Source organism: Hippichthys cyanospilos, chromosome 3, assembly GCF_059441005.1.
Source record: "Hippichthys cyanospilos isolate Australia breed blue-spotted pipefish chromosome 3, RoL_Hcya_1.0, whole genome shotgun sequence".
NCBI lineage: Eukaryota > Metazoa > Chordata > Actinopteri > Syngnathiformes > Syngnathidae > Hippichthys > Hippichthys cyanospilos.
Window position 1 is genome coordinate 3,858,133 of NC_142371.1, and position 11,519 is coordinate 3,869,651.

The 11,519-nt window shown below is 38.7% G+C and overlaps 2 protein-coding genes across 2 annotated transcripts; one reads left to right on the plus strand and one right to left on the minus strand.

Annotated features, from left to right (window-relative positions):
• The first annotated feature begins 768 nt into the window (after positions 1–768).
• LOC148425506 (RNA-binding protein 48-like) lies at positions 769–5,121 on the plus strand. Its single transcript, XM_088410831.1, has 5 exons — positions 769–927; positions 1,067–1,257; positions 1,504–1,649; positions 3,630–4,204; positions 5,005–5,121. Exons 1-5 carry the CDS (start codon positions 808–810, stop codon positions 5,065–5,067), a joined length of 1,095 nt encoding a protein of 364 aa, XP_088266957.1. The 5' UTR covers positions 769–807; the 3' UTR covers positions 5,068–5,121.
• A 73-nt stretch (positions 5,122–5,194) lies between these two features.
• LOC148425507 (calaxin-like) lies at positions 5,195–8,074 on the minus strand. Its single transcript, XM_088411117.1, has 6 exons — positions 7,937–8,074; positions 7,632–7,790; positions 6,260–6,364; positions 6,046–6,194; positions 5,742–5,846; positions 5,195–5,666 (listed from the first exon to the last, which is right to left on the minus strand). Exons 1-6 carry the CDS (start codon positions 8,016–8,018, stop codon positions 5,619–5,621), a joined length of 648 nt encoding a protein of 215 aa, XP_088267243.1. The 5' UTR covers positions 8,019–8,074; the 3' UTR covers positions 5,195–5,618.
• Positions 8,075–11,519: the final 3,445 nt, after the last annotated feature.

Below are 11,519 nucleotides of genomic sequence, written 5' to 3' on the forward strand. Positions count from 1 at the left end.
CGCTCGGGTCTTAGGCAACAACATTTCACGGCTCTCCTGTTTCCGAGTTGTATTATGTGACGTTTAAAAGCGGAGGTTTGTTTGGTTCCTGAGCTCTGAGCAATTGTGATGTCAATTTTAGCCGGCAGCAGGAAGCAAAATGGTTGCCCCCTGATATGAAAAAAATGGAGGAATTTTACCACATAAGTGACATTCCTGAAAAGCAGTGTTTATCAGAATGTTGCATTTTGCTTACAGGGCTGCATTGAACATATTATTGTAAAGACGATTTTGGGTTGGCAGCAGGAAGCAAAATGGTTGCCCTCTGATATGAAAAAAATGGATGGATTTTACCACATAAGTGACATTCCTGAAAAGCAGTGTTTATCAGAATGCTGCATTTTGCTTACAGGGCTGCATTGAACATATTATTGTAAAGACGATTTTGGGTTGACTTCCATTTTAAATTGACTTTCTTGCTCGTTTTTTCTTTGCTTTATTTGTTGTTGTTTACTTGTTCATATAGTGTCAAGGCAGGCCTTGTGTTTTTCTTGTTGAATGAGAATGTACCATATTTTCTGTCTTCTTCCTAGAAGGGAAAATGCGTTCGACAGTCAGTTTGAGTCACTTTTGTGTAACATGGTTGCTAAAGGCCAAGAACGGTGTAAAATGCCATCAAAACACCACAAGAAAGTGTTTTAAAAATTACTTCTTGTCATACTTCAAAATAAAAGACACCATACCAACTGCACTCTCGCAACTCAGCTGAGTTTGGGAGTAAACTCTTATTTTCAAAGTGCGTCTACCGGAAACATATTTCCACCAAGCATGGCGGCCGCCGAGAGTAGCTGCTGGAAGGCACCCGATGTTTACAAACACCACGAACAACGGAAAGTGTGCATTTCTCGACCAAAATATCGAGAGGGGAGGAAAGCGAGAGCCGTTAAGGTAGTATTTAAAGTCCTGCTATCGCTTCTAAAGCCGACAATTAAATATTTGGGATCGCCCCGAGGTCCTGTGCGAAGTAAAGGATGGTAAACAAACCTCTTTGAAGTGTGAACAAAAGTGTCATCTGTCTTCTTGTCAGGTGTACACCATCAATTTGGAATCTTGTTACGTGATGGTCCAAGGGGTTCCTGCTATCGGAGTTATGACAGAGCTCATCCAGCTGTGTGCTTTGTACGGAGTCGTGGAGGAGTACAGGCCCTTGGACGAGTACCCTGCCGAGGAGTTCACCGAGGTCTACCTTGTAAAATTCCAGAAGCTCACTGGTTCCAGGTTCATACGACTTTTTCATTGCAATATGTACACAAGTAGTGAAAAAAGGCACATTCTTTACTTAATAAGACGTGTAAGTAATTTGAAAAATATTTGATTAAAGAACTGATGAAATCAGAATTGAACTCTTGTACTATAACCAGAAAAATATTTGAGTTCACTAACAAAGAATTTTTACTTTGATAAACTTATATTTAACAGAATATTTACCAGAATGTTACATATTCTATGATTTTTCTTTTTCAGAGCTGCCAAACGACATATGGATGAGAAAAGTTTCTATGGCGGTGTTCTGCATGTTTGTTATGTCCCCGAATATGAGACTGTGGAAGACACCAGAATGAAGCTGGAGGATCGGAGGAGATACATAATGAGGATGGCACAGAACAGAGGTGCACAACTATTCCCGAGTAATTGGGCCACACCAAAAAGAAACCCAACTACAAAACCAATAAATACTGGCAGTTTTATTTAGATAAACGTTTTTTTTACTTGAATGACGTTGCAACAAGATGGTATTTAAAAAAAACACACACACACAATAAGGTAATATGAAAAAGCTTAGTATTATCAAAAGAAAGTAACAAATACAAGAATACATTTTCTAGAACAAAGAACTATTTGTAGAAGTTAATGAAAGAATAAAGTCTACTGTAGGATTATGAAGATAAAATACCTAAATTTGATCAAAATAGATATTATATAACGACAAAAACTCGTAATACTGTCAGAAAAGGTTGTAGTTTTTGAGAATAAAGGTGTAATACTAGTAGAGGAAAAACAACTACAATTCATTCTTTCTTTCTTCATTTCTGTTTGTTCCATTAGAGGTCGCCACATTGTATTATAAGGCTTGATAGCGTCAAGATATTGGCGCAGATCGCTGATCAACAGGATTAAAAAAAACGAAACAAAAAGACAACCAACAGGATCAGAAGCTAGACTACAACATTTAAACAACATTGTTTATTTATTTTATAGGCTGTTGAACCTTGGGTTCTTGTGCATAACTTAACAATCAAGTATTTAGTATCTATTTTAAAAAATCTCATAAGCAACCCATCTAGCATTCTGCCACCTGCGCAAAATCTCCATACATGATTTAGCTAATCCTCAACTTGTCACTTTAAAAAATGATGAATAACTGAATTTATTTCATTTATTGCCCAGCCCTGCTTATGTCATTATTTTAACATCATGTTATGAATGTACGTATTTTGTGACAGAAATCACTCACAATTTATTTTTTGCTGATTTAAAAAAAAAAGAAGATATTTTCCTCTCCTGTTTGCTGTGGCACACTTTGTCATCATGAGCTTTTGTAGCTTCTGCATTCCTGTTGTTTATTTCACACTCACGCCAAACAGAAGACTTGCACAACATAGCTACGGCTAAAGGAAGTGAACCTTTTGTTTCTAAAAGACATGATTTGTATTGTCAATTACGTTTGGTTTTAGGTGACAGATATGGAAAAGCACTGCACCACTGTAATGTTTGAAGCCCGTTGCAACAAAAGGCAGCTGCACGACAAGCAACTAAAACAGAGGCACCCACTCGAGTATGTAAAATGTCAAGCTTTGTGAGGGGAACAAGACTATGTTAACCAACAAAGTCATTTACACAAGAAAGTGGGTATGATAAGATCGGGCCACGATGGAGACCGATCACAGATCTTGCACATGGCGAAAGATCAAGTACCCCATCTACAGAGTAGGATACACCTCAGGCCCGAGGCAGTGAGCCTAGCTGCTCTTCCAGGCCAAAAAAAGAATTAAAAGGAAAGGATGCGAGGGCACAAGCACACACCTCAGGTGTTGGGTAAAATAGAACAGAATAGAATGCGCGGATTGTCATTGAATAGCTTGTGTAGAATGAAATTGGCAGCATTTTATCCAAATAGCGTTGTTTGCATCTAAGTGATACAAACGAATAAATAATACATCACTTTTTGTAGCGCTTTTCTGGGCACTCAAAGATGCTTCACTATGGCTACGATTTTCATACACTCAAACATTCATACATCAGTGGTGGTAAACTACATTATGTTGTTTGCCACAGCTAATCTGGGGCAGGCTGAAGGAGGCGTGGCTGCCATGTTGCACCTACGGCCTTCTGTCCCAACCACTCGGGGTTGCTTGGTTGTGGGGTTTTGCCTAAGGACACAACAACGGATAAAGTGGGATTCAAACAGCTGACCTTTGGGTTACTGCACGACATGCTCAATTGCCTGGATCAAGCCTCTAAAAGAATAGGAGGGAGAAAAAAATCATAAATGGTTTCTTATTTTTGATTTGTAAATGGTTGTAAGATGAGCCGCCAAAGTTGTGTTTTTTCTTATTTTTAATTGCAACTCTGTATTCTTTGATACAAAGCTCGAGAGAGGGGACACCAAGAGGCAGTGAACATGAAGCCCACATCAGCAGAACCCACAGGGGAAGAACCCACAGCGGCAGTCATCTCCACTCATTTTGAAACAAGTGGCCGTGACAATGAAGCAGAGTGCTGGAATGCGGACTTTCAATCACCCTTTCCTCTACTGCCCTTACCACCTCAGGAACATCACTACTCCGCACACAACATGCACCTTGGAACTGTACCAACAGAGGACAAAATGGGGACACTGCACAACGCCATCCCTTACGTGAAAGATGAGTCAGCCCCATCAAACTCCAACTCAAGCCACGGGCGACAACACTCACATAAATCTAGACGCACACAAGTTACACTGAGCCCGAATCGGCCGTCTGCTGTCACGTTTGTACCAAGGACAACACACTCGGAAAGCAGAAAACGCAAGACGGAAGAGTTTGTGTCCCACTGGCCGGCTGAGGTCATCGGAAAGAATGAGCCACTCATTGGACCGCAACTAGAGGACGCTCCTAAAGTGGACATGGACGATGATTCGCTGAACACAACTGCCAATCTGATCAGGAACACCATGAAGCAGGTAGCACGACTCTTATGTCTTGGAGCATAGTGGACTTTACTGATGAAATTTGCTTTTTTATATTTCTATGTATATTTCATATTTTATATTTCATAGTGTATTGTTAGAGTTACGATGTCGATCAATGTGTCACTTCATATAAGGCTGCATCTAACAATTATTTTAATAATCCATCAATCTGTTAACGTTTGTAAATAATTGAATTTTTAAAAACTTTATGACCCTTTCTTCAAAGTCAAGACTTTTGTTATCATTCAATGTGCATTAAATGCACTCATACTATCAGTTTGAAAATGCAAGCATTGATCCTTGTTTCCCAAAGTAAAGTCTTGTTTTGTAAAAGTCATGTTTTGATTTTACTAAATGATAAGTTGGCTTTCATTGAGAACAAAAACACCCTGACAATATTTACTGTCCAACTGCTCAAGTTCTTTTCAACAATTCTAGGTCATTAAATGATTAATTGATGATCAGCTTGATTGATTTGTTGTCAGTCAATCAATTGAAATTTTTACCTCTAATTTCAAAGTGTATCGCATATATCATTTCTCCACTGGCGGCTTCACCAATCGTTTTGATTATTGATTAGTCACATACCATATTATATATATACTGTATATATATATATATATATATATATATATATATATATATATATATATATATTTGTTTTTTTTTTGGAAACTGACACAAATAGATCATGAGAGAGAAAAAAAGTGAAATGCTCATCCTTGTTCTGAGTTTAATTCCTTTGTAATTAATTCAAGTTCCTGATTTAAAGATGTTCTTTTTTTGTTTAGGTGGGATGTGTTCCTGAGCTCAAGCCAGTGGAAAAAAAGATGAAGCCACGGCGCCGAATTTGATCGGCGGTTTGACAATATCCCCACTGTAAATACGAATAATGAATAAAATGAGCGTTTCAAATATTACTTTGGACATCCTTTTATTTCGACACATTTTGCATGTTCTTTCCGTGAATGTCTAGTGAAAGAGTGGTAACACGCCCCGCCTCACAGTACAGAAATTGCAGGTTTGATTCCAACTTAGGCCTCCTTGTCTGGAGTTTGCATGTTCTCCCTGTGCCAGTGTGGATTTTTGCTGGGTACTTTCCTTCCACATTCTCAGAAACATGCATAATAGATGTATTGGACACTACATTGTCCAAAGGTGTGTTTGTGTGTAGGAATGCTTGTCTTTGTGTTCCCTGCGATTGGCTGGCAACCACTTAACCCCGCCTACTGCTCGAAAACGCTGGAATAGACTCCAGGACACCTGCAACCCTCACGAGAATAAATGGCTAAGAAAATGGATGGATGGATACATGAATGAGTTAGTGTGACAGGTGCTGTAGGAAGTGGATGAATATTGCATTGATAAAAACAGTTATTACTGAATGTATAATATTCGCATGACATCAGTGCAGTTGACTCTGAAATACACGCTGCTCAAAAGAGTCAATCCTCTGTAAAAAGAGAAACAAGAATTTAAGTGGAACAACATCTTCGGTGTGAAATGCTTGACAGCTGATTTAACTCACCGTGGTGTTGGGGAGACAGGTTCCAAATGCCTCAAGCATGTAGTTCACCTCTTTGACTGACTTTGAAAAGTCATCCAGAGACAGCCTGTCGTCATGGTCGTGATCCTGAGAAAAGAGATGTAGATTTGAATTTTCATCTGATTAAAATGAGTTTTTTCTCTTTGTGAAGTTTAGTCAGAAAGTTACTGTTAAAAATTAAAACAAAAAAAAATCCCCAAACCTTTCAAATGCAAATACATGTCCAGCTGTTTGTTGTTTCAGCCCTTTTTTTCTTGCAAAACGTGCTGTTCTCTAGTATACACACCATCTTCTTGAGTGTGATCTCCACCAGGTCTTTGATGCCATCATAAGGGTCCTCCTCTCCAGATAGTCTGAGGCTGTACCGCAGCATTTGTAACATCTCCTCCCTGGTGATGTACTTGTCAGCATTCAAGTCATACACTTGAAAGCAGTCTACAGAAAAAGTGTGGAACGCAGTCTAATGAGAGTCTTCCCTTGAATGCTATAATATCACCTACATTTTATTCTTTCGTCCAAGGTGCCACGAAGAAGAACGGACAGTGCCTCAATCCACTCTTTCAAGCTGACAAACCCGTCGTTGTCTTTGTCAAATGTGCGGAACACTGCAGGACGAGAGATAGGAACATCCACCATGAGTTTACAATTCTACAATTAAATTCTAGTTATCATATTTTGTCAAGATTGAATGACTTGTTCCGTTTTTTCATGTGTGGCATCAGGAAGCCACAAATATCAGTTTAAAAACATCGGTTTAAAAACAAATACACATTTAAATCTTTATGCAACTCTGAATTTTTCTTTACGATAATATGTTCTTTGTGACTCCAGTAGTCTAACAATGGTATGCTGATTATTATTGTGTTTGTGGAACGTGAAGTCAGCAGCGAAATCCACTCGTTTTCAACCATCTTAGGGGCACTCACTGTCAATTGACAATGACATCACAGTTGCTCAGACAATGACCAATCATGGCCTAGCAACAAATATAACATGACCAAATTAAGAAAAGAGATGAGCCATAGTTGGTCAATACCTGTGCCCTGGGCAACGTAATGTCATTTTATGGCATTAATACCCACACGTCCACCCTGTCTGTATTAACCCTGATCGACTAACGTAAACCTGTTTCAATCAGTGCTCAGTTTGTGCATTTTGTGCACTGAAGCAGCGTGTTTATTTAGCGACGGGTCAATTTAGTGATGGATAGCCAAGCTTCGGTATTTTGTCTTAGCGTAGTTGCTGTATTTAGCGACCTTTTGCACATGCGCAGCAAATTGTGCAGGGCCTGCGTCACAAAACCAGGTGTGATTGCTAGGAGTCATAGCTGCCTTCAACTGGGATCTTAAGTCTGAATTGTGATTTTGCAACTACTTTACTGCATGTTTAACATAACTGATAGCTGCAAAATTTCCAGTGTTTTACCATGTTTGATAAAACAGATACAACACTGTGGCACAAGTCTGTGACGTAACACGCTCTGTCTCAAATCTTCAGTTTTTGTATGCTTGTCATCTGCTCTCTCACACACTGCATGCACTTCTTCTATGTATGTGTACATTTCATTGAGGACTGTAGGGCATACTGTGGGTATTCACATTTGGCTTCTGTCCCACATGAGGTGGTAAAATGGTCACCCCCAGAGATTGATTAAAAAAAACGGTTATATCAACTTAGTTAATAGTCAGCAAACACCATATTAATCAGAATTTTGTATTTAGGCTAGTTGGACCCCATAAAAGGATTGACTTGACTTCCCCTTCAATGACACAACTGTGACACTAGCATGACTTCATAAGCAACTGTTCAAATTAAGTTAACCACAAAAAAGTAGTAATTAAACAAGTGTGTAGACTTTTAAATGCGTTGCACCTCCATCCATGATGGTGTCGTTAGTGAGTCCAAAGGTGTTGTGCAGAAAGCTTCTTAGCTTCCATCTGTCCAAGCCGCCGAGTGACCTTGCAGGAAGCGCCGGCTCCTCTAATAGCGCATGAAACTCTCTGATGAGGCATTCCACCTCTCTTTTATTGACTAGGCTCGATAAAACAAAAGCAGGGACAAATGAGCCTCGTTGCATTCATTATGCGGCTGCGGCGCATTAACAAGTCAAAAGTTACGCATTGAAAAACACCCCAATAGTTAAAGAAATAAATAATAAAGCATCGCAAAATACTCACAGTGAGCGACTTGCCTGCAAATGGTTTCGGCGAGGTTTTGTACCATTCTTTTCGACATTTTGGACTTTCTTACAGGCAACATTTTCCTCACTGTAATAGGGGAGCGCAAGCTGAAGTTGACGTGTTGTTGCCACAGCAACCGCTCAGCTCTTTTCTGCGCTTCACTGGAGAGGGTGTGCGTTCACAAAATTTACAGGAATCTTAAGAGACATAGCTTTGTTTCTTTCCGTGCACCGATGCCATTATTAATGATTTTGCAAAGTACAATACAGTCCAACGATCATACTGTAGAAATCAACAATATGTAAATATCCCGTAATATTTGATTAGTTCATTTATAAACAGTGGCATCGTTAGGTACATAGGAGCTGAAGATATTGTGCTGCGAGCCAAAGTGTGAGTCATTAGACCCAATTTGCACGGAGTCACAAAAGTGCAATCAACCGCTATGCTATGTAACATTCATCGATGCTTCCCCCCACCATGCAGTAGCTGGCGATTGCAGTTTGCTCTGATTACAATTAAACCCAAGGAGGTGTTTTTCTTTTCTTGATACTTTGGTTTTTAAATAAAAAATGATGAGCTTGGTTTTCTTACTGATAATCCACTAAAACTTTTTATGTACACTATTGCATATACAGTATAGATGTACATATAGGCTGTTTTGTTTCTTTTTTGGGGGACAGCTATGCCAACTAAATTTATAGTTTGCATCCATCCATCCATCCATCCATCCATCCATCCATCCATCCATCCATCCATCCATCCATCCATCCATTCATTGATAATAAGTACAGTAACCGAAACATTAGTAACCTAAAATTAAGTTAGACTTTTATCCCCAATCTTCCTCAATTTTCTATGTTGCTGTTGGTTTTGTATGCTTGCCATTTACTTATGATTGTTTATTTATTTATTTATTTTTTACTATGTGAAGCACCAAGAGATCTCATAGCAATTTAGCCAGTGCGCTATACATAAAGATGACTGCAATTTAATTAATATTTCTGAATACAAAATAGATTAAATGAGAGCCCTATTCAGGTCACTTGGCAGGTCCACTTGAATCTTGACGGCTATATTGGTTCCTTTTTATATAACTGAAAAGTATGAACAAGTTACACAAACTCAATTTATATCAATTAGTAGAACATTTTACAGTATAAGTTTGCACCACTCAATCCATCTAATTATACAAACTCAATTTATTTCAGTTAGTAGAACTTTTTGTAAGTTTACACCACCGAATCTATCTAATTATTTTAAACATTTGGGTTTACAGTGTACTGACGGTACAGTATGTGTGTACATAAAATATATTATTACATTACATTATATTATATGGGCCCTATATCATTTACCATCATTAACCGTGGTTAACGGCAGCCTATTCCATCTGATTTAGCGAGTGGGGCTACACCCAGAACATGCTCGCCTTCCATTTGCAGCCAGAAATCCCCCCAAAATACGGTCGGCAATAAACTAAGAATGCAACATTTTCCACTGAATACGAGTAGTCATTCAAAATGTCATCTAGTTGAAACTTGATTTTAATAGACGCCGTGCTCCAACATCATCTGTAAAGTCCATTTGAGCACATAAACAGAAAGGTCAGAGTAATGACACATCTTAGGTGACCTCCTCTTCTCCTCTCATATACTCATGCACTAGTCCAGCTGCTTCACATGACATCAGCTGCCTGGTGGCTTTCTATTTGTGTCTGTCATGGAGCGCTTGTGCTGATGGCTCAAGCAGCTCTTGTGGTTAAGGAAGGGTGTGGACCTTCACGAGCGGTCAACAGATTGGCTTGTAAAAAGAAACAAAAAAATTTCAAGCAGGGTGGAGAGGATGGACGTGTTTTTCAGTCCTTTGATGACCATTGTATGACTAAATGACGCAATGAGACAGCATGGTGGACAGATGGTTAGCACATTTGCCTTAGTCGAGATGCTCACGATTTCAATCTTCACTCAGGCTTTCTTGTGTGAAATTTGCTTTTCTCCACGCGCTTGCTTGTTTTCTCCAGATGCACACTTTCCCTCCCAAGTCCCAACAAAAATGTTACAAAAATGTCTGACAGCGGGGCACTCAAAGGCTGCTTTCTGAGTTTGGTCATGTGACATTCGTAAGATGAGCTGAGATTGGTCTGTATCTCTGCCTTGAGCATCTGTGATACCATTTTTGGTGGGCAGGAAGTGGCAAAATGGCTGACCCTTGAGATCATTAAAAAAGGCAAGATTCATTTTCTGCAAATGCATTATTAATCTGAATGCCTTATTGAGACAAATGGTGCTGCATATTGTAAAAAAAATAACTTGGCTTCCCCTTTAAAACATTTGTTTGATGTCTACTTCAAGAATGATTGTGGCAATTGTGTGGTCTTGTGCCAACAAAAAACCCATTAGTGTAATCTGTAAAAAACACACACAAGAAAGATGTCTTTGCAGTTATCATTAGCCAATTTAGCGATTTTTGTTCGTCAGTTCGCAATGTTCGTGAAGACGCGGGAACAAGTTGTTTTGCTGGCTTAAAAGCCTGAGCCAACATGATGGTTAGCTTTTTTCTTAGAAGCATGATGAAAGGTTTGTTGTTCCAAATGATCAAAACAGGTGTTACATTAAATTGATGGTAAAATTCAACTTCTACTTAGATCAATTCCAGTATGGACTCTATCCGAGTAGCCTACAAGCACTGACTCATTTATTTTTATTATACTATACTGTTTAGCAATGGTATGCACATGGTTTAATAGCTTTTCCAGTGATTTTTTTTCTCTTCTCAGTGCAAGCAATATGCAAGTGAATAAATTCCTTTATATTCATGCTAAGTTATCAAGACGGGTACGGTACCAGGAAAAAGCTTGCAGCTTCAAATTCAAATGGTCTTAAACAAATTAAAACAGTTTTAGTTCTGAACGGTCATACTCCAGCCTGTGTCCTGCATGTTTTCCAAGGTTTTCTTTGCGGTACTTCTGATTCAAATGATTAGCTAATCAGCGAACTCTGCAGGAGTTTCATATTGATCCTGATTATTTGAATCAGTTGTGTTGCAAGGAAAGACTTGGAAAATATGCAGTACATAGGCCATTATGGACTGGAATTTGACTCTTCAGGACGGAAAGGGTAAAGATGTCAAGAAATTCAAGCTTTTATCTCTTGATAATGCACGGCTGTGTTAGTCATTCGAGGTTATAAAACATTATCCACATCCTAATGATCACTGAGAAAACAGTAAGAAGTACAAGCTGTTGTCTGGACAAAACCAATTTAAAGAATAAACATGATAAAGGTTTTGTTTCACATTTTTGTCTACCAAATAATACCATCGGAATTACTTAATCGTGACGATGACCTTAGTCTTAATTTGCAATTCAGACATGTTTAAACAGAAGTAACGAGCGTTTCCAAACGATCGATTGGTATTTTATATATGACAATGAACAATACACTTTTGCTTTTAAAGTACTTTACAGTCTCTCACGTTTATTGAAGTTAATGTTGAATCCGTACATTTAATTCATTTTTGTCTCTATGTAAGCCCAGACTGTACAGTGTTAGTACTATAGCCACCTCTGGCGAAAAAA

Excerpts from the sequence above, each read along its gene's own strand:
- LOC148425506 (XM_088410831.1), top strand. The coding sequence starts at position 808 with ATGGCGGCCGCCGAGAGTAGCTGCTGGAAGGCACCCGATGTTTACAAA. Across the intron at positions 928-1,066 it reads GGAAAGCGAGAGCCGTTAAG|GTGTACACCATCAATTTGGA; the intron begins GTAGTATTTAAA and ends TCTTCTTGTCAG. Across the intron at positions 1,650-3,629 it reads GAGGATGGCACAGAACAGAG|CTCGAGAGAGGGGACACCAA; the intron begins GTGCACAACTAT and ends TTTGATACAAAG.
- LOC148425507 (XM_088411117.1), bottom strand. The coding sequence starts at position 8,018 with ATGTTGCCTGTAAGAAAGTCCAAAATGTCGAAAAGAATGGTACAAAAC. Across the intron at positions 7,791-7,936 it reads TTGCAGGCAAGTCGCTCACT|TCAATAAAAGAGAGGTGGAA; the intron begins GTGAGTATTTTG and ends TATCGAGCCTAG. Across the intron at positions 5,667-5,741 it reads CCTGTCTCCCCAACACCACG|AGGATTGACTCTTTTGAGCA; the intron begins GTGAGTTAAATC and ends CTCTTTTTACAG.